At 45.8% G+C, this 22495-nt stretch overlaps 1 protein-coding gene across 10 annotated transcripts in view; it reads right to left on the reverse strand.

Moving 5' to 3' along the window:
- Positions 1-22495, reverse strand: part of nrxn2b (neurexin 2b) — a 638339-nt gene that overhangs the window by 93399 nt on the left and 522445 nt on the right. For all 10 annotated transcript variants that reach the window (XM_068587905.1, XM_068587904.1, XM_068587901.1 and 7 more), the window contains one exon: positions 6890-7071. In XM_068587905.1, the coding sequence (XP_068444006.1) occupies positions 6890-7071 (182 nt within the window). The remainder of the gene's footprint in view (positions 1-6889; positions 7072-22495) is intronic.

Consider the following 22495-nt stretch of genomic DNA (forward strand, 5'->3'; position numbering starts at 1 on the left):
AGGGTGTAGAGGATAAAAGCCTCTGCCTCTCCCTGACAGTTTTATCCGCATCACCATCTGCCTTTATCTGACGCCAGCATCTCTCGCTTCCCCCACTGCACTCTTGCAAAACTCTCTCCATCCTCGACGCTCCTCTTCTCTCTGTCGCGCGTCAGATCGCATTTTTCAACCCACAATCAAGCAAATTCGCCGGCTCGAACCCCATTTGAACGGCTAACCTGTGGCCGTCAGGAAATGGAGGGGAAAATGAAGGTAAAAAAAAAAAAAGCGTGGTGGAAAAGTAAAGAGGACCCTCTCATTAGCCGGCACTGTGAGGAAAGAGAAATGCTGATGAAGGTCGACGCTGCTCTTCGCATCTCGACTTCGGCGAGGCCGACGGTAAAAACGTCTCTGCTCTCGATTCCTCCCGCGATCAGCATGTGTCGCATGCAAGGAGAAGGGTGGGGGTCAAAAGGAGGAAGTATAGTCATGTCCCTTTTGCTAACCCGCCACTTCCCCTCCCTCCCTCCGTCTCCGCCCGGCTCAAACTAGACAGCTGTGGTGAGGGATGGCTCCCCAGCAGGTAATCAAGAGGCGGCCCTTATTTAATGCTATGAGCCGAGACCGGACAGGCAGTGATGGAGGTGCTCGGCTGCAGCGGCCCCCTAACTGCAGATGAGACGCTTCCCACAGAGCAGTTAGTGCGACAACTTGCCAGCTGTAAATGTAATGACTGTCAAATGTGAGCGGTGCTGTAAGAACAGCAATAAATACAAACAGACACCTGGAAAGAAGTGCACTCCAAAAAGAAAAAGGCAGTGCGAGTTCTAGTCTGAAAGGCTAAGCCGCTACGACTTTATTCAGCCATCTGCCAGGCCATTTAGAAAGTTTATGAGTAGCCCGTGAAGGGAATGTCTCTGGTATTTGCTCCTTTCTTCATTCACGACTCATCTCTCTGTGCATAACTAACAACCCCAATTTGCTGCTCTGCTTCGTGCCTTTATTGCCACATATCTGCTCACTCACGTTCACTCGAACAGCGAGGAATGGCTCCGATTTTAAGAACCTGAATGCTAATTTCTCTTAATACCTGATGAGTCGTACAGCTAAAGATTAGCTGAGAAACTTTGTGAGGGCCCCTCTCGAGACAATCCATTTCCACCATATTGTCGTCAACAAACCCTTTTTGGACAAGGGAAGCTAAATCCCAGATGATCTATCAAGCTTAAGTTTACCTCACTGCATTTGTTGATCACAGCGGGGGTGGGGGAAGCTGGAGTAAGGCGAGATGTTCTAGCCAAACTCAAATGAAAGGCAGCACTATTGGCATGCACCGCTTTTTTTCTTCTTCTCCAAATTGCTAAATGTTTGAGAACAGGAAAGAAATGGACAAACCCAGACAAGTCAAGTCAGCACCAAACTAAATGTACTTTTGTTTACAGTGACGTATTTGAGCGGGAAAACGCCAGACCGCTGCAGCTTTCACGCCTAGTATGGAGGACTGAAAGCTCACCTGTTCCTATAACTACTGCTAACATATATCAGTGGGAGGTATTTCAATTCCTACACCTGGACCCGGGTTCTGGTGCAGCAAGTTATTTAAACTGGGCTCACCTACAATCAAAACTGCACTTCCTGGAGAATATCAGCACATGTTGTGCCCAAAAGTGAGGGAATGCATGATTTTAATATAATCATTTGATATGGTTAATCTTTAAAAAAAATTTAAAAAATCATAGTAGGTTTGTGATAAAGAAAAAATAATGCTTTGGGCTTTTTTATATAAACTATAGCCGGTTCATTTTGGCCTCCAAGGTCTTGCAAGGACATCGGCTTTTCCCAGCAGCCACAGATGGAAGATTTAGCTATCAGCCTACTTCCATATCTGTCGGTACCCTTCATTCCCAGAGCCTCACACCCCAGGCCCTATGGTGGAAATGTCATCAAGATTGCCAAAAATGATGTCCTGCTCTCCCAAATGGCCATTTTTTTTATTTTTTTTACTTCTGTTGATCTGACATCCTGTCAAAGGCATTGGCGAGGCTCTGGGACATCCTGTCGACTAACAAGGGGGAAACATTGAATTCTCAATGTCTTAATAAAACTTGTGATATGTTCCAATGTAATTCATGTTGTGAGTGGTGGAACCAAATGTATATCTTCCATGTCCTATGACTACTTTGCAAAACTTTTAAAAAGGTCCTGTGGCCTTTGTTGGTGTCATTGGTTGACCAAAGTACATTGGACCTCGTCATAAACCAGGTCTTGTTGTTCTCCTTCACCGTTTGTAGTACCTAAGGAAAGTAATAAGCTGTGATTTGTACATAACATACATAATTGGGAGACAGTTAACATATAGATGACTGAGTCTATATAGGGAGGTCAGTATAGGTCGAGCAAACACAGGAGTTTAACAAAAGAAAGCTTAAATCAACGCTGACTTATTTGACCTTACTTTTGTTACATAATTTACGTCCTCAACTAACGCCACACTAGCATGTTAACTCACTAAATCTCATCTCAAAACTAATCCACAATCCTTTTCTTAATCTAACCACAGAGTTTTGCCTAAACAGGTTCTGCACTGATTAGGCTTCGGACAGACGATCTCTCTTGTTGCTGTACATTTGTAGTAGAAGACATGAAGAATGAATACCTTTTGTAAGATATCATATGAACTGTTGCATGAGGATACTTTGATCTGTTCCTGCATTGAATGGTAAGAAGTTAAGTCTCGGACAAAGGGTACGTAGTTGAGAAAGATCAAGAAGACCATCCTAGGGGAGACGATCTTTGCAACTTCCTTTATCAAGGTTATGCACTCTGTTGATGACACCTGCACAAGGTCCATTTGCTGACAAAGGCCTAGGTATGGTTGAAAGACCTGAACTAGACCTTTGCCGTTCTAAACATTTAAAATCTATGACTAGAACAGCAAAGAGTCTCAAGAGTGCCACAAAGTAAATGCAGCGGCAGCATCGACATCACTCGACAGTCTAGTAGCAGTTTGAGGGAGAAAAAAAAGCACAAGTTGCAAAGTGATTTGCAAATTCAAACCCCAAACTAGTTGTAACCCCCAGTGTATGCATTCAATTGAGGGGTTAAGAGGTTACAACTTGAGCTACCATCTGTGCAGGATGGGAAAGGCGACTGGACTTTGTCGAGTATTCTTGAAATGCTTCAGCATTCATCCAAGAGACTCAATTAGCTCGGCCGACTCTTGGGGAGTTCTGAGGTATTTAACTTCTCTGGTTGATTAAATACAGAGGGGACTCCCCACCAGTCAGTGGAGCTGATGAAGTCTGCTGCATGAACAGCAAACGTCCTCAATGACCAGGCAGCAACCCCCGCTGTTTTGTTTGTTGGTGAACTACCTCTTTAAGTGCCCTGACGTGGATGACAGAGAATCTTTACAGACATATGGGCAATATACTGCACTGCAACAGCAGAACGCACAGCCATGTTTGCTCCGCTCGGCGATGACTCATTCCCATGGCATTTTCCGGATAATGAATCGCAAAGCTTTTTCATCTACAACTCTGAAAATGTCAACGAGAAAGTTTGCCGCACTTTCAGACACACCCACAGTTAATAATTAGGGAAGTGCAAAAGAAACAAGGCCTTGTGAGGATACGCCATGTCCTTATTAAAGCAGCCACAGTCAGCACAGTCGGTATTAGGCATCCCGTGACATCGACTTAACATCTCCCGCCCCGGGGCCCGATGACAGCATGTCAAGAAGAAGGGAGTGAGTGATCTCTGTCAGGTAAATAGACAGTAATAGGGCGGGACACGCAAGAGGTGGAGGGCATGTAAGGGCAGATGGGTGTATGAAGAGACGGGTGGTTCCTGAGAGATAAGGAATCATGCTCCATCACAACCTGGTGGCGTTTTATTATCAGCCGTGCCCACCAGTGCCAGTATTTCTAGTTAGACAGACAGAGACTGCATCCATCACGTTGTGTTATATCCTGTCATGACAGTAAACGCCGGTAATCAGTCTTTGGGCCACCGACTTGGCTAAGAAAGGCCATTAACTTAAACATCTAATCAACTGCATCGTTGATGGTCTGTTCTCAACATGCAGAGGGCCAGGAAATTGAAATAAAAACACAAAGCAACACAAAATCCAGCGAACCTGGAATGAAGATTGAATTGCTATTTTTCGAAGCACTAGTCAAAGCTAATGAATAAGGCCCCAGGTATTGGACCTGAGGGCCACCATCAGCGCTTTAACGCGGAGCTATTTTGTACTTTGATTGGGTCTGTGAGGGCCCGCATCAGCTGGGATGACACGGGGCCGTAGCTCCTGGGTTCTCAGGTCTAATTTGCCTGTACTTCTCCCCTCAAAGAGAGACGGGCATAATTAACGGGACCCAAACACCCACCACGGGCTGAGCCGAGTCATTTAGGGGGAGCGACTCGGGAGCAGCGGCGGCAAATGAAATGTAATTGCATTGGGAGCAGAGGAGCAGGGCAGGTGTGTCGGAGGCACTGGTGTGTGTGTGTGTGTGTGTGTGTGTGTGTGTGTGTGTGTGTGCGGGAGAGAAAGAGAATGAGCGAGCCAGACAAGGGGGAATGAGGGAGCAAATGAAAGACACAGTAGTCAGACGGAGAATATGCAGTCGAGAGAAGAGCAGGCAAAATAATGACTGTTGAGTGATGGTGAGGGACGGCCAGAGATAAACAGCCAGGAGCCACTCACACTCATTCAGGTTAGAAGAAAGAACTTAATGCAGCAACTCATCTCAAACTCAGTTCAAAAAGTTGAATCTTGGGTAAAGATTCAGTTCACCCAAATAACATAAAAGCCATGTGAATACAATGGAGGAAAATTTAATTGAATTGTGGCGCTCGCAAAGCATTGAAATGACATTTAAAATTCAACAGACCTAATCACAGAAACAGCCTCTGGTTATTAAGGATAATCCAGAGAACACACTGTCAACAGTGTTAACAGGGACTATTTATTTCGGTTGAAAAGTAGATCCAGTCGCAGTGAGGCCTGTGGATTATGTTCAGTAATTAGGACAGACATTCTGGGAAGACAAGTCGGAAGTACCGCAATTAAAATCCCATTCAATCTGTTGTATTTGAATGGCTGAAGAAAACCTGGGCAAACTGCATGGAGACAGACACACTAAAGGTGAAGAACGCCACATTTTGGCTTTCGTTATTCCATCACGTACTATTTATATTAGTATGACTGTTGGTTGAGTCATACGCGACTCTCTCCAAACGACCCAACGTTAGAAACCGACAGAAATAGTGCGAGAAAATTGATGCAATGACCCTGTAAAGTTGCTGCGGTTCAACTCTGCTCCATCATCACTTCAACCCCGAGCATCATTTGTTGTGTCCACTGCATTAACAACAGCAATCTTTCATCCCTCCTGTTATTATCATTATTCATCATCTCTGATGTTAAGAGCATTCAAATTGGCCTTGACCTAAGCTGATTTCCCCCCCACTCCCTACACACACACACACACACACACACACACACACACACACACACACACACACACACACACACACACACACACACACACACACACCTCCCCCCCACCTCACCCTCTCAGCATACTGATCACTGAATGAGAAGTGACCCGGGGTCAACAATGTTCCTGTTGCTCCTAGACACGGGCGGCCCAAACAAATTGGGGTCACTAAGTGGTGTGAACACACACACACATACATCCCGCACACGCACACACACACACAGATACTGTACGCGTGGCTAACACTGATTGTTTCCTATCAGCGTGTTCTTTAAGAGAGTGTAAAGCGACTGCAGGACATTGCAGCTGTTACAGTAAAACAAGTTGTTAAGCTGTGAAGCGGACGTCGCACAATGTTTAACTGCGGGATGCGCACAACGTGATGAGTGGATCAGAGTCACCAGGTGTGGATTTGGTTGGTGATTAAGTGAGCTTTCAGTGTATTATTGGGAGGAATAAGCGCGGGGTCAACGAGACAATTAGAGCCAGTGTTAATGCATTTTTAAATGCCTGCTGTCACTTAATTGATATTTAAAGTTATCATTAGAGGGCTTTTTAAATGACCTTTAAGCCGAACACATGAACGCAACACAAGCAGAGATGAGGCCAATAACGGGTCTGACAGGAGATAAAAAGAAGTGATGTGGGTGATTAGTGCTTTTCTGGACTACAACACGGAGCCTCTAACAGAGACCAACGAAATAAATGTCCTTTTTGAGGACAATTAAGATTGAACTATATTCTTTCATGGATCAAGCAGGAGTGAACCCAGCTGGAATAAAAGCTCATCACAAATGCATCATTTGAGAGCGTATTCACATTTCTCTTAGTTTTTAAACTTTTGTCATAGTTGGGAGCATCATTCCCAGCAAGGTGTACTCACTAAGTTCATTCTAGGTTTTAATTAATTAGACTTAAGAAACTACTAGAAACCTATGTTACAAGCCCAAAGCCCCACAAGTTTAAACTATACTAACAAGCTTCTACCTTTTACCTGCCCAATATGCCAACATGTCAATATTTATTGTTTTTCTAACCAAGTACAGAGTCATATCGTGAACAAAAATCAACTCCAAAGTGCCGTTTACTGTACTCATTCTGCACCAATGACCCTCAGTTCCTCTCCTCTTCTTCCGCCTCCCTCTTAAGATGTCCTGTCCTTTGCTGCGGTCCAATTTTTTACACTGTTACTTCCTCTTCTCCAAGCCTCCATTCATTATTTCACTCATTCTCTTCCTCCTCTCTCTCATCTTCCAGTGTCTGGTCTAAATAGTCCTCTCATAGTCCCGTGGCATCATCACACTTTCTGGGTTTCCCCAAGAGTTTATCTTGGGGTACTTTCACTTTTCATCTCGCCATCACCCCCCCCCCCCCCCCTCCCATTCGATATCCCCGCGGTGGTATCTTACTATGTGCAGCTCCAGGTAGTCTCCCAGTCCCTTGGCGCTCTCCACCCTGACCAGAACGGCCTCCTTCAGCTGCGTGCTGAAGCCCACCGCCAGCCGGTCTGCCCGTGTGCTCGGCCGGTCATTGGGTGGCCAGGTGTATGTGATGAGGGCTCCGCCTCTCCCAAAGATGTATGTTGTCCCAGCTGCAAAAAAAAGAAAGAAGAAAAGAACACAGAGGATGGAGAGAGGGGGTTATTGTGGAGGTACAACAGAAAGATGTGTGGTATATTCTTAAATGCATATGAAGAACATGCTCAGAAGAAAAAAAGCAGAGAAGTGGAAAGCTGACGAGCAAAAGCTGTCAGATTTCATATAAAAATATGTATTATATTGCTGGACTTTCACCCAGGAGACCGGTTATCTGACTTACGTACATTAGAACGGTCCCGATCGACACTGATACCGCCCGTTTAATTGGCTGATAGCATTAAACATGGATTGGTTTGTCAAAGGAGTCTGCAGGGTGTCATTTTTTCTCCCTTTATGATTGAGAATTGTATTTAAAACATGAAGTTCTATCGTCCGCGAAAAGTTCCCTTCATATTTCACTGAAAAGCCTGAATATTCCATTTTAAATGCATGTGAAAGCCAGTAACTGCATCTGGGTAATAATGAGTTATATGTCATGTAGTAACACGTAGCTTTAGCTTAGCAGCTAGCACCGAGCCAGCTGTCACGGCCCCCCCTGCCGCTTCGCTCGCCCTCAGTTGCGTTGCATTCAAACTGAGGCAAACTGACAAACTTTGTGTTGTCTGTGCTGTCAGGATAACCAGCAGCCCTCCACATCAACAAAGGGAATTCCTCAGATCTGCCAGTCAAAGCAATTTTGCCTCAACAGTATTTTTTTTTTGCAGTTCCAGCCTAAAAGATGCATCTGCCTGATTTCGTGTTTCAAACACAGGAGTTTGGATTTTTTTGGCCCGGCTCCACTAAGCCCGGTGGTGGCGGGCGTTAGCATCGATTAGCATAGCTTAATGAAGCCGCAGTGAACCACTCTCAACCCTGTGGACTGTCAAGTCTTCCCTGGAGGCTAAATGCATGTAAACACAGGCTGTATGAGTAGATACCCACGCATGTGTTCGTAGATATATGAGGAGACAGGATGCTGTCGCACCTGAACTGTTTAGCATGGTTTGTCGCGGCTGGTTTGAAAGCTACGCATCAAACCCCGATGCAGACCAAACAACCAAACAAACATCCCCTGGAAACGGGGGTGGGACTCTGGTTTGTTTGTGTAAACGCAAAATAAGCGGCAATTTTGTGCGTGTGATTCAACAGGATTTCAGAAGCTAAACTACAACAAAATGATCCATCTGCCTATCGCAAAATCTGTTCAAGAGGCGATCTGATAATTAATCAATATTAATCAACACTATGCCAGTCAGCGCAGGAGCTCCCCCGATTAAAAGCTGTTAAAAGCTGCATTAACTTCTGTCAGTTTCAGCAATGTGTTTCCCCCTCGTGGTCCTGAAGACGCAGGATGACAATAGTCCAACGTGTCAGTCTGTGTAACGTCGGGTTTGATCCTCTTGTTTCGTTTGAAAGAAGTCAGCGTGAACTTGACCAGAACTAAAATGCCACATTGTGTCCAAAAGAGCCCAATTACCTCACGCTCCTGACTGACGCGTTTGCGTCGCTGTACACGCCGTTTTGCTTTCTGAGCGATCTCACTCGCCTCACTTTTCATTGCCTTGTCATCATTCAAGCATTCGTTTAGTTTTTTTCCAGATGAACAAGAGTCTGTCGAGCTTAGTTTTACTTTACTTTTTGAACCCTGTTGAAGTGCCCTCTCTGGTTGGAGACCAATGTGACATCTTGGAGTGGCGTATTGACCGTTTCCAACAAACAAAACAACAATTTTCCATTTTCAAGAACATGACACAAAGAAGAGTTCAGCCTAACTTTTGAGAGGCCACAGGCAACTTTCTCTCGCTAAATTTAAAGTTATGAAATAAAAATGTGCAGTTGATTGGCTGCAGAATCATATATGTACCCGAGTGTGCGGTTCATTTTTTGCCATATACAGTGAAGCAGCTGAGCAGTTGTATCAACATCTGTAAGTAGAAAACATACTGCACTTTGAATTAAATAACTCAACAATGTGAGTTTTCGAATTGAACTGTATATACTATATACACTAATATATGTTCTTCTCTCATTTCATGTATAGTAAGGGATGCATTTAAGGATAAATATGAATAATTAGGCTACGTAACGCTTTTGACAAAGTACTTAATTTTTTAAATATGCATTTAACAGATTTGCCCGTGCCCTGCTACTTCTACTTCAGTTAATTCAGGTGAGATGTCGCCCAAGAAAGCCACATTATAATATTCCTGTCATCTTCTAATAAGAGGAACTTGTGTGCGGGGAAGTTATCTGAGGTTATTGAAACCACTCGTTTCTGCCTCATTCCCTTTTGTGTACCAGCGTTGTTCGGCAGTGGATTCATACGATTAGATTGTTTATCTTTCTGTGCCTTCCTCGGATGCGAGTGGGTACATTAACAAGAGAGGAGGTGGGCTGTTTTTGTCTCGTAGTGGCGCCTCACATTGACACTTCTAATAATCGTCACGGTCTCTTCACATATGAGGACATACTGGCTTACAACCGTCCATGGGAACAACACACATGGAAGGCTTATGTACCCATTTTTGATGATGGCATCACGTGAGGTGACTCACAATGCGTGCAATTGGTCGATGTGTTTCCTGGACCAATGAACGAGTCTCAATTTTCTATTGATTGTAGTGTCCAGGGTCTGGACCCTGGACTTCCTATTTGGCCCCTGCCGTAGTCCTTCGTAGTGTACCTGCACGCACACATGCCCTTGTTTTATGTATCTTCTATGCGCTACACATCGGTAGCCAGGTGTGCTTGTCCAGACTGACTGCCGGGCCGGAAAGGCCTCCAGACGACATGCATGGCAACGGGCCCACACACAGTCTCAGTCAGACACAGGAGAGAGAGAGAGAGAGAGAGAGAAAAAGGCCGGTGATGAAGAATGGACACATGCCGTCTCATTGCGCTCACACTCACTCACTCACTCGGCTACCCGACACTTTCATTATCTAACAATCCGCTGGTAGCCATTTGAAATCGGCTGACACACACAACTCTTCTCCCTCCCTCCCTCCCTCCCTCCCTCTCTCTCTCTCTCTCTCTCCACCCTCATCCTCCTCCTACCCTCCCAGCGGAGCTAAGCCCTCTGCTCAGCCCGTGTTGTTTTCTCGGGGCTGTATTATTTTAGCACCGACTAATTATCACAGCACGGCAAGGAGGTGGTGTGCCAGATGAGGGAGGCAGAATGGAGAGGGTGAAGAAAGACAGCGGGGTATGGAAACGAGGAGGGAGAGCGCAAATTGTAGACGGTGGAGAGAAGAGGAAAGTTGGCGTTTTAGTTTCTTTCTTTTCTCTTCTCCTTTCTTCTCTCCCTGTGTTTATTATCAACAGTGCAGCACTGGAGCCTCGCAGAAGCTGGGCAGGAGACAGCTGAGAGGAAGAGGAGGAAGGATTTCTAAAATGGCCGACAAACAGGGGGGGGGGGGGGGGGTGAGCCATGTTGTGAGAGATGAGAGGGGAGTCGTGTCGGGGGGAGAGATAGCTGATGGAAGATTGAGCCGAGCGCATTTTAAGGAATGTGAAAGCAGTCTGAATGACCAAGACCCAAAGGAGTACCGGACTACTCAACCAAAACTAAAAGGATATCGCAGCATCAACTGCATCCACGTCGGCCATTCTTTTTTAAAATGTGTCTCTTGGAAGTCCCTGAACTTTGTGGAAATGCAATAGTCAAATGCTAGTGTGCCTTGATGAAGTAATTAAAAGACATGATTTTCCTATCCTTTTTGTCATACATTTGCGATATATTGGGGGAAAAAGCTAACACACAGTCAAACTACAGGAAGATTAAAGCTTAAATGAGTCTAAATCGACACCACCCCATGCTAGGTTAGAGTGTAATTCCATCACCACCCTGGAAAATACATGATTCAGTCATTCAAATAGTTTAATAGCAAGACGCCGCAACTACACAAGACAATGTCATGAAGCGTGACTCCGTCTTTGTTGTAAATTTAACATCATTTCAACGTGCCTTTAACGTTACGGCTTTATTTCTATTCTGGGTGTTGAAGGAGCAGCCAAGAAAGCAGCAGGGGCTCCACCGAGACACAGCGCATCAAATGCCGGAAGGGGATTACTTCAATTTGAAATACAAAATATATGAAGCAGTATGCTTCAGTCGCTCTGGTCTGTCTGACTCTGCACCATCCATTGGTCCAACAGGTTCCCTTCCAGCCCCTTTTAACGCACCTAACTATTCCTACGTGTGCTGTCTCAAAGAGTTGCAACTTTACTTTTCCAATCAAGCTCCCGGGGCTTCCAGAAATCGGAAACGCTGACATCTCACTCGGAGTGTCCCAAGAATCAGACATGCAGCTCGTGCATCCTCGCTGCGTATCCTGCGTGTGTACTAACTGTGAACTAATTCTCATCAATTAACATCCCTCTCATGCAGAGCATCTACCATATGCTACGTCTTCCCCCCGGAGAGCTTCCTGTACGCCTGGTGCCACTGTCGCACTTGTCACTTTTTACTCTGTCTTCATCATCAGCGCATTTACAGGCGGGAGCGTCATTCACGGCACTGCCAAAGTTGTAGGGGGGGAAAATGCTTCCATTTGTCCACCCGATAGTGGCCACCTGCTGCTTTTGTGCGTGTGCATTTGTGTGCGTGTGCACTCTCCTCTAAATGAGCAGACAAAGGAGGTGCAGAGCCTCTAATGAGTAGCTTGACAGGGCGCATCCATGTGTCACCGCTTCTCCCAGCAAACACCTGCTGCTCCCGTTGAGGCAAGTTCAGCCAATCCTCGTGCAGAAAGCGCTAATAGGGAGGTGAGACGGAGCGAAAAAGATGGGAGAAAAGGTGTTTATTGAGCCCTAGAATACATTTCTGGAGGCCGTTCGACTGAAAAGAGAGAACGTCGATACGTTTAGAGATGCTATGTGCACAGCCCGTCTTTCAACAGTTCAATTAGGGGGAAGTCCGAAGAGCTCGAAACTTCTCGAAAAGGTGACCACGTCGCAATTTTGGCATGAGAAAAAATACGGTCCTCATATGTTGAATGCTTGAATTGACCTCTTGACATCACGTGAGGGATTACCATCCTCTCTCAGAGGCAAAGGTTGTCGCGCTGAAAATGAAACCTGAAGGGCAATGTTGGGATTTGCAGAGTTTGACTTTAACACTCGGACCTTTGCCATAATATCACGTCTCCTACCAACAACTGCAGTTGGATTTTTTTAAACCACGGCCATGACCTTTCACTAACTTAGTAGTTCTATTTTAACCAAACCTTTAATCCCCATAAACTTATCTGCATATGAATGCAGAATCAAACAGCGTTGACCAACCACCAATCCTTTGATCTTTTGGTGATAGCCACTAGCAAACAACCTATCTACCTGTTAGATATCCGGACTGGTTGCTGTGTACATGCCTGACAATATTCCCATATGCATGTATGTGTAAGCACGTCGTATTGGTGAAAATGTGTGTGTGTTTGTGCGTCTGTTTCTAAATGAGAGAACATGGACAGACTGAAGAATCTACATCTGAGTTCTCCCCAAACAGTAACTGTTTACCTTGTATCGAAAAACTCAGACTTAAAAGTAAATTAGCGCTGCCTTGGGAGTTGTCGGCAAACAAAAAACCTGTCCTGTGTATGGATTTCTCTGACCTTCAGTCAACCGCGGTCTAATCAAGCAATCTGCCTCCCTGCTCTCGCTAGAATAACAATAATGATGGAAATGCTCTGTTGAACTCGTGTTCCAGCCCCCCCTCCCAAATAAAAAGAGTCTAAATATTTATTACTTTTGTCCAATTAGCTCTGGCGCCATCGACCTGGCCAATCAATCCCACCTGCTGCGCCGGAGGTGGGGAGAATTCAAAGAGATGAAACGAAACATCGCGGGACGCCCCTCGATTATTATTTCCATTCACATGAGCCGGCTGGTAATTTGGTTTGAAGAAGTACGGGCCAAAAAATAAATAAATAAAGAAACACACTTTCCTTTGTCCGCGGATCTGCCGGGGAAATAATCTGGAAAGACTTGTGAATCAATGCAGTAATGAAAAACCTATTGATTTGCCTTTTTCACACCCTTCCCATCACCCTTTTTCTCTGTGTTGGTCCGAGGTGGTGGGGACGGGGGGAGACTGTATTTGTGGTTGAGCTTATCATTTGGGGATGCTTTCTCTGCAAAGGGGCCATTGATTTGGGATAGTGGATTGGAGGCCACTCCCATCCACCGTTGGGGATAAACAGGTCATATCGAAGACACCAAACGCCACCATTTTTTTCATGAAGGCCCGCGGTCAATGTTGCAATGTCGAAACGCCGGACCGCAAAGCTTCATATGACCCAACGACGTGAAAATTGCCCAGCGATGAAACACAAATCCCACAGGGAAAGAAGGACTGGTGGCTGGGAAGTCAATTCTGGAGATGCAATAAGCCTCAAGGCGCACCCACGCAAATTTATACACAACTCTCATTTTAAACTCTCCGACAGGCTCTCAAACAATAACTCCATAACACACAGATGGTTCCTCCAACCTTCGTGTATTATTGCATCAGTGCAGACTGATTCTTTGAAGCGGTTAAGGGGAGAGACAGAGCTATTGATTCCTTTTAAACGAGAAGAATGAAACCTCCTCTTGCTACTTTTTTTTTTTGACACAACATACATTTCAGAGACGAAAAAAAAAAGAAGAAAGGGAAAAGACGGGAAGAAAACAAGGGCCTGAGATGAGACGTTTGCCAAAAGTTTCCAGACAGCTGTTGATGTTTGAAGTTGCAGAGTTGGGCACACACACACACACACGGTTCCTTTGCGTAGTCTCGCAACCTCGACAACATCGCCGCCCCTGCACTGATAGCTATTTCTCTGTGTCGGTATATAAGAAAATGTAGAAATGGCATCCCAGAGATTGGCTGCGTCTCGAGAGGAAATAGCAAGTCATCCTCTCTCTGATGTGGTTGTATAATATTCCTCTTCCGTCTATTCTTTCGCCGAGATTGCTTCAAAAAGGATGAGAGGGGCCCTGCGGTTACATGAGGAGAGATGACATTTGATCAGGGCAGCCTCAACGTCTCCAAAGAGACGAGTTGGGGCCAACACATGCTGCATTAACGTGATTGGGTTTTTTTGCTCATACATGGGCTGTTGTTAAATCGTATTTGTTTGCTTAGGGAGGTTCGGAAATCCGATGTATCGAAGGCGCGGTCCTGATAAAATGGGTTGATTCTCTGAATCTACTTGTGTTTCAATGCTGCATAGGATACCTACACAGTCAATTTTGCAGTGTTAAAGTAGCACTTAAAGAGTTAAATTTAACACTATTGCCGAGTCTATTTGGTCCCACTCGGAGTCGATGTTAAATTAACTCTTGATCAAGAGTTGAAATTTTAGAGTTAAATCAACTCTATATAGAGTACAAATTAACAATACCTAACACTGTTTAGTGTTAATCAGATTTAACACTACTGGTTAAATATCTCTGAAAGTGTAAACATCATTCTCATCAGTATTGATCTTTGAACTCTTCTGTGATAATACAAATTTTCATTAACACTGTACAGAGTTGACACTAGAGGGTCAAATAACCCTGCAGAGTGATAACATCTACTGTCATTAGTGTTGATAATTTAACTCTTTCTTAGTGTTAAATATCTAACACTCACAGTTTTATCTTATGACGCATGAAAGTCTCAATACATAACAGAGATAAGAACTTCATTCATAAAGTTACACTGCTGAACTGCATGCTGGGTCGTCCTGTCCAACTCCATCGGACAGGATCTCACAGGATGTAAGTAAAAAAGAAAGATCGTGAAATAACCGTAGGTGTAGATAACTTGGTCAGGAGTGCATTGCGTTAACTCACCGAAACAGCCCCGCCCCCAGAGCTTTTTCAGCACCCAGAAATAAGGTGATGAAGGGTGAGGGGCTTTTCAGAGTATTTCTAACACTAGGCGGCATCTTACTCAAGCTGTTGTTGAACTAACTCTGAAAGAGTCACTGGACTTTGACACTGCATATTTAACACTGTGGGTTTTACTGCGTATGCAGCATTGAAACACAAGTACTATCTCGTCGACTATCTTGCCGTCGCAGAACTTCCTGCAGCAGCAACATTTAAAGCGGCACCTTCCTTTGTTTTGGTGAAAGTCTTCATGAATTCTCCTTCACATCTTTCCCCTGACCTCATGACGTCTCCCATCGAGGTCAAGGAAAAGACTCAGGACTTCTATTTTCCGACGATTTGACCGCAGCCATGAATTTGTCGAAGGTAATCTCTTCATAAACACGCAAAAGAATTCACACAAGATGCTAATCAGATTGGGACCGATTCGCTCCACAGCTTCCCCACAGTTGTGAGACGATTCAGGACTCAATGAGGATTTTTGGCACTGACGAGTTTCTCGATTGTGTCTGACACAATTCAAATTGTTCGGATTTGGCTAAATCTCGTCCATTTCACACCTCAATGAAATCCACGCCTTTTCTCTCTTTTAGATTTAGTTTGATCTCAACAGGCTGATAAGAGCGTCAGTGATAATTAGGTCCGCACAGTTCTGCAGTACCAGCTGAGAGACAGGACACGGCACCTAGGCCTAGACTATATTGGAAAAGAGTAATTGGACTGACCTTATACTTGTAAAAATAATTGGACTGATTATACATATTTCACATGCCCTTGACTGTATCCACAAACCTGGAGATGAAACATGTTCCTTTGAACTATAGTTGTAAAGTTAGAAGATTTCCTCAAGTGTCAGTATCACCAATTACAATGTCTAAATGTATCTTGAAACACGCCAGTGTGAACGTACACACCGCTCCATCTTTAAAAATGTAAAACATCAGACCAAGAAGTCACGCAATGTTGTTTCGCTCTTTCGGGAGCGATTGGCGGTCATGTGGGAATTCCAGATGTAAATCAACGCAGTAAGCATCGATGGAAAGGGGCCACGGTCATTGAGGAAGAGTTCAAGAGGAGATTCGCATCTGCAGGCAAACACCATGCTAAAATACAGACCAAATGTCACATGACCAAAGTTTCAGACCCAGGTTGCGAGGTAGCTAATAATAAATATGTAAGGTTAATACATGCTGCCAAAAAAACACTTTGTCTTGGTGTAATTTGTGTCAAAGTAACATTAGACTAAATCCTAGTCCAGTGAAAAGATGATAGAGATGAGGACGTCAGTGTCAATTATCGATTTACTACTAACTGAGAATATGTTCGCCGTTGTGAGCTAGTTCAGGTTAGCTCAATTGGCTATAGTCACACATCTAGGCAGGCTACTAAGCTCGCCCGATGGCTGACTTTTTATTCCACATTATTTGACGTGGCCAGTAAGTACATACTGTGATCCGGGTCCTCAGTAAGGTGTGGGAAGCCACATGCATTCCCTTGTGCCATTCCTCCAACTTAAGCTCCTCCAACTGTGGCTCTTTGTCTGCCTTCCCTAACGCTTCCCCAAGTAATGTATTCTTGCCCCGACAGCTGCACTGTCTCCAGGAAGTGCTTGAACAAATGAAGCTGCGATCTGAAGACAGTATAGGCGAACACAAATCCTCGGAGTTCGTGACTTTAATGTAGAGGATGGTAGACTGCCTTTAGAGTTAGTTTAGTGTGTTGCAACGTCTCTGCAAACTGCTGCAGAGTCAACAGGACATTATTACGGGAAGATAAGAGGAGGGAGTCATTGATTTCTTTGAAGCTGATTGGTGCTTATTTACTTCTAAGATGATAGTCATAACAGAGGAGAAATATCTTTACCCTCTTCATCTGAATGCAATTATAGGCTCCAGACAAAATGGAAGCAATTTCAGTGACAGATCATCACCCTCTTCTTAAAATCCATTTTTGTTATGTCTGGCTTCAGATCCAAGCAGGAAAGATTGGTGAGCCTCTTTTGAATGACACGATGATCGGTTAGCTGCGTTAGCCCCTCAGCTGTTGGATCTGGTTGGCTAACCATGGCTGCTGTGAGCTAACCACCAGCTCCTCCTCCTCCTTGCGCCAAGAGAAGACATTTTGGGCTCGGTTCAGTTTTGTCATCTGCTACGTTAGTTGTACAAACATGCTACTGTCTTAGCTCGGCGTGCAAATCACGAGAGGGACAATTTACACAGTCATGAATGAGCACCAAAACATATCGAGCCGATGGATCCAGCAGTATGCGAGATTAGCAGCGGACAGACGGACGCACACACGTCCGTGTGCATAATCTCCTGGAGAAGATGATGACCAAATTAGCGACAATAAGAAGACAGGAGTATTTTCTCTAAATGGTGGTTGTGAGAGCTCTGTCAACAGCACACGTCTGAATATGAGTCATGCCTCAGACTGTTCAGAAATCACTTCTGTCAGCTCGGCTTGTCTGATGATTATTCCCCTCCTTAATTCCACCAGCGGGGACTTGATACACAGCCGTGCCTTGTGCATTTTGGAGGATTCAAATGTTTGGCATATTTTGCTTTTCGACAGTGACGATGTGCTTGCGAGGTTTGTTTGAAACATTTCAAAATGCCTGTTATGTCCCTGGAGGGGATGGAGCTATCAGAGAGTGATTTTCCTACAAACACCATTGCTGAGGTAGCACTCAGACGCTTATCTTTTTCCAAATAACTGTAAATGGAGGGATCCAGTGGGAGTATGTGTGTGTGATACAGTGGGAGTGTGTGTGTGTGGGGATGGGAGGTCAGTAGTAACACTGATAGTCATGCTGTCAGACTGAGCATCGTGCTTAGAAAGGCTACACTGCACTCCGCTGCAAATACATCAGCCAAGAGTCTCATTGATCAGCCCAGAATACCTCCTCTGTCCGACGGCCCATTCAATAGTCTGCAGAGGTTGAGACGGTGACGCCCAACTGAGCTGTTTAGACTAAGAGCCATTTTTACTCTCATCAACGGCACGTACGCCGGGCTGACGGAGGCAGCGGCTTTCCGTGTATGTTCATGTTTATTTCACAGAACTAGGCAAGAACAAGGAAAACACAAACACGTAATCAGTGAGTCAGTCAGCCAATTGTGTGGTAAATGATTAGTTACCAGCAGCTTTTTTTTTATTCCAAATATCTATAAGCCCCAGGAAGCAAATGTCAGGACTACATTTACTGTAGCTAATCATTTGTTTTGTGTGTGTTTCCACCGTACCTAAAGAACTGTGAAGAGGATTAAAAAAAGCAATCGTGTGGTTTTAAGAGGTAATTCTTGTTCGCAACAAGACGGCAACAATGAGTCATCGTAGTGAACTGCTGTGCTGTTGTGAGGCCGTGATGTTTGAATCATGCTGCAAAGAAGACATGCAGGGGTGGAAAGTGGGAACAAAATATCCCAGGGTCCAAAAGTACTGAGGATGTTTCTGTTTCTTTTGTTAGATCTGAGTGAGTGTTGAAGCTATGAGCGGAAAGACTCACCGACACATCTTGGGGGGCCTTTTTGTAAACTATTTAGCTCACTAGGCTGGATGACATATCAGTGCACCTTTTGATTTGGTTAGTCGTGTCTAAAGGTTCACGGTAATTGTGTTATCAGTGTTTTAATGCCCGTTGCTCACGCATGACTGACATTTCTGTTCCGACGCTCCGCTCGTACATGACAGGGATCCGACACCTTAATGCCATTACTCACAGGCGTAAGCGCCGCGCTGCCGCACCCCTGCTCAGAAGCAATGCCTGTGAACACACTAAACGCACACAGAGCCGCAGTCACGGCAGCATCCCCTCGCATTAAGTCTTTTAATAGCGTGCCGATCGAGCCGCGGCGGACACTTGATTGCTCGCCACGTGACACCAGCTCCCCCGAAATGTTAAAGCTGCAAAAAAATATGGCGGAAGCAGGACTTTGTCTGGAGTTCATGTTGGAATTAGGGAGTGAACAGAGAGCAAAAAGGAAATGAAAGAAAGAAGAGGGTATTGCTTGCAGAAAGAGAGGCTTTACAAACGGGTTGTTGTGCAACCATGACATGTGCTGCATGAAGAAACAACAGCAGACCTGCTCAGAATAACAACCATATTCTCATGCAGAGCTATTAAGCTGTGCCGCTCCGGAAAGGTCACACCGCTTTGTTCCTGCTCGATCTATAGGAACGCAGGTGTGAGGTGTGTGCTTGTGTTTGTGTCTGTGTGTGTTTTCCGAAGGGGGCGCGGGCAAGCGTATGCACTTCTTGATTAAGCTTAATAACCACGGGCCCATTAGTGTTAACATCCTCCTAATTACGCTGGAGTGGCCTTCACAGTGCGTAAACAAACACAGGCTGAAGCCGGCGTGCGCCGCTCCATCCTTGAAGCGTTGACCTCACTGAACAGCGGCCCCGCGAGCCGTTTAGTGGGCGGACGCCAAGCGGATACAAAAGGAGGTTCGGAAAGGAAACCGTGACCGGCGTTTTTCCTCTTTTCTTCACACAACCTGACAAATCCCAACGACACTCAAAGAAATACAAGACGACGGCTCGGGGTGGGGGCGTTCACATGCCGAGCTTTTGCTGCGTTGCTTTTCCCCAAGTAGGTGCAGGGAAGGTGCGCTCGCCGAGGTAAAAATAGCCCGGCGCTCTCATGCGACGTGACAACCAGTCACAGCTGACAGATGTATTGTCTTTCTTCCGCAAATATCAGTCCGGGGGGTAAATGTGCGGAGGAGTTGATCGTTTGTAGCGCGCGGCCAACGGCGTCGCAACATCCGGCTGGAAGTGTTCGCCAGACTGACAGACAGATCACGCTCAGTGGAGCCACCGAGAGGGATTTATAGTGTTTAGTCAGTGAGGTTTACGGCTCAACTACCGGCACTTTATCATATGCTTTCTTTTTTAGGGTTGCTTAGTTACAGCAGGAGCCACACTTCCTCTCACAAAGGAGGAGGACGGACCTGCTGGCGTTAATTTTAGATGCAACAACAGGTGAAGGTGACCTGTTGAAAACTGTGCAACCAATTTTGTCTCTAGACCTGTGTGTATATCTGCAAAAAAAATCACTTTTAAAAGATATTTTGATCATAACTATGAACATCCATGAGCCAGATTCCCCAAAAATGCCTCCTGGAGCGGTCAAAAATACACCTTTTTGGATAAATTAGGACCTAACGAACCGGAATCTGTAACAAAAATCACCATAAAACAAATCCTCGGCCTGTTAGGAAGAAGTTTCAGTCAAACAACTGTGTCGTTCGGTTTCAAAAATGGAAAAATTATGTATTTTATGCCAAAAGATTGTGTAAATGGGGCATGCTGGGACTTAAAAAGGGAGCGGGTGGCTTTTTGCGCACGGTTCCCAAAAAGTTAAACGACCAGTTCGTCCCGACTCTGCTCGAGCTTCCCACCCGGATGACACGAGTCTCCACTTGTTACATGCAGCCTCTCGGAAAAAACCCCACTTGTTGGAAACGGAGCGAGCGGGCGAGCGAGCGGGCGAGCGGGCGAGCGAGCGGGCGAGCGAGCCATCACCAACGTCCACTTCAGCAGCTGCCCGACGTGAAACAGACCCCTGCAGCCCACTCGACCGGAGGTTGGAGCAGCATTCGAAATGCTTCTTTAATGAAATGAGCTGAGTGCGGTGTGGCGCTTGGAGGACTTGTTATCGCGGTACTCGAGGGGTACGAGTGGTTGAAAGAACAATGTGAACAGCGGAAAGGTAATAATGAGCCTCATCCTGCCTGAGAAGGAATAGTGGATGCTGATGGAAGGACCGGATGGATATTGGAGTGGGGGGTAGGCGATGGATCGAGGGATTGAAGGCAACAAAAAGAGGCCAAAACCAAGAGAGACGCACAGGAGAGAGTGAGGGGGGGGGGGGGGGGATCAATGGAAAGCTCATCCGAGAAGTGAGAGCGCAGATCCACTCTGTTTCATTCCCCGGGACTCTGTTCCTGAGGCTCCAGGGTAACCCACATCAAAGGCGGAGGCGAGTGAAGCGGGGTGGGAGATGAAAGAACGACATCGTCTGCGGTGGATGTGTGAGGTGCATGCATTAAATATCGTGTGTTTAATGTGTTCTCCGGCGCGCACACGTGCGATGCGCCGGAGCGGGGTCGGCAACGCACAAAAGGATCGGGTGGATGTTGTGAGGCTTTGACTGTTGTTGACACATGAAAGCTGCCGGGTGGGATTCAGCGGTCCTCTCAAGGATCCATTTTCTGCACCACATAGAAGGTCCATTATCTATTCACTCGGCTACGGCGGGAAAAAAAATAGAACCTCATATGAGTGTGTGTCTTTTGAAGAGCGAAGGTGGTACAAACCCCCTCTGATCTCGTGAGACTTTAAGCCGGTATTGAACTCAGCTACAGGCTAAGAATGGGTTTGACCAGCCAGGATTGCAGAAATGTTATATATATATATATATATATATATATATATATATATATATATATATATATATATATATATATATATATATATATATATTTTCCAAGCCAGCTCTCTGGGGACCCTGTTTAGCCATCTGAAATGTCACGAGTGCCTCTGTTCTCTGATGTCGAATCAGTGTTGAAGTGCCCGAATAAAAGCAGAGACGGGCGATTGTATTATTTATTTATTTTCCGTCCCTTCCCTCGCTCGTCTCACCGTGGGGCCCGGAGGGACTCCTGGACGGGGCCGACTGTCTGAGTGCGCCTGTCACAGAGCTGATATTTCACATGCGCCGCAGTGTGTGTGTGTGTGTGTGTGTGTGTGCGAGGAAAGAGGGGGGGGGGGGGGCAAGACGGACGAGCGAGGCGAGGGCATGGGAGATACTAAATAAATGGCTGTCTGCACTTTGCTGAGAGCCCTTCAATGGAAAACAAATCAAGCCGAACCAATAATGCGACGAGACAAAACCCAGACACGAGGGAGTGAGGAGAGAGAAAAGGGGGAGGGAAGGGGTGAGGGGGGGGAGGAGGAGGAGGGGACGGAAAAGAAGATTTGCTGTACCGTGTCTGGAACCGCGACATTTAACCAGGGGCGCGTCACTTACTCCTGCTCTCCTTCTCTGACTGCATGCCCCCGTTTCTCTCATTCCCCCTTCTTTATCCCCCCCCCCCCCTCCCTCTCGGCCCCTCCCTCCCTTTGTCCATCCGTCCCCTCTCTTTCTCTGCAGGTTGGCAGTCAAACGTAGCAGACTGTGGCCGTTACATAACAATCCATTTGTTGGCCGGTGCTGAGAGACTTCTTGGCGGCTGTATGCACAAGCAGCTATAGAGGGGGGGGGGGGGGGGGGGGGGGGGGGCTTCACAGACGCTTGTGCTCAGACAAACACAGGCTGTGTGAGGATGGAAAACAAACACGGGGTTACTGGTGGAGGCCTCGCGTACTTCTTCGCCGATGCGTCAACGTCAGCCGAGCAGCCAACGAGAGTCTGAAGCAATCTGTCGGGTTTAATAATGTTTTTCTCTGAAGTCACTGACACTTTGATTCCTGTTGTATGTAAACAAACTCCAGGATGTTACAAAGCCCTGTCTGCATATTTATTTCCTAATATATGTTCTTGAAGCCGGATTTGATGCACATGCCTGCGAA

Source organism: Clinocottus analis, unplaced genomic scaffold (assembly GCF_023055335.1).
Source record: "Clinocottus analis isolate CAN_PGR_092001 unplaced genomic scaffold, fCliAna1.0.p SCAF_21, whole genome shotgun sequence".
In the NCBI taxonomy this organism is placed as follows: domain Eukaryota; kingdom Metazoa; phylum Chordata; class Actinopteri; order Perciformes; family Cottidae; genus Clinocottus; species Clinocottus analis.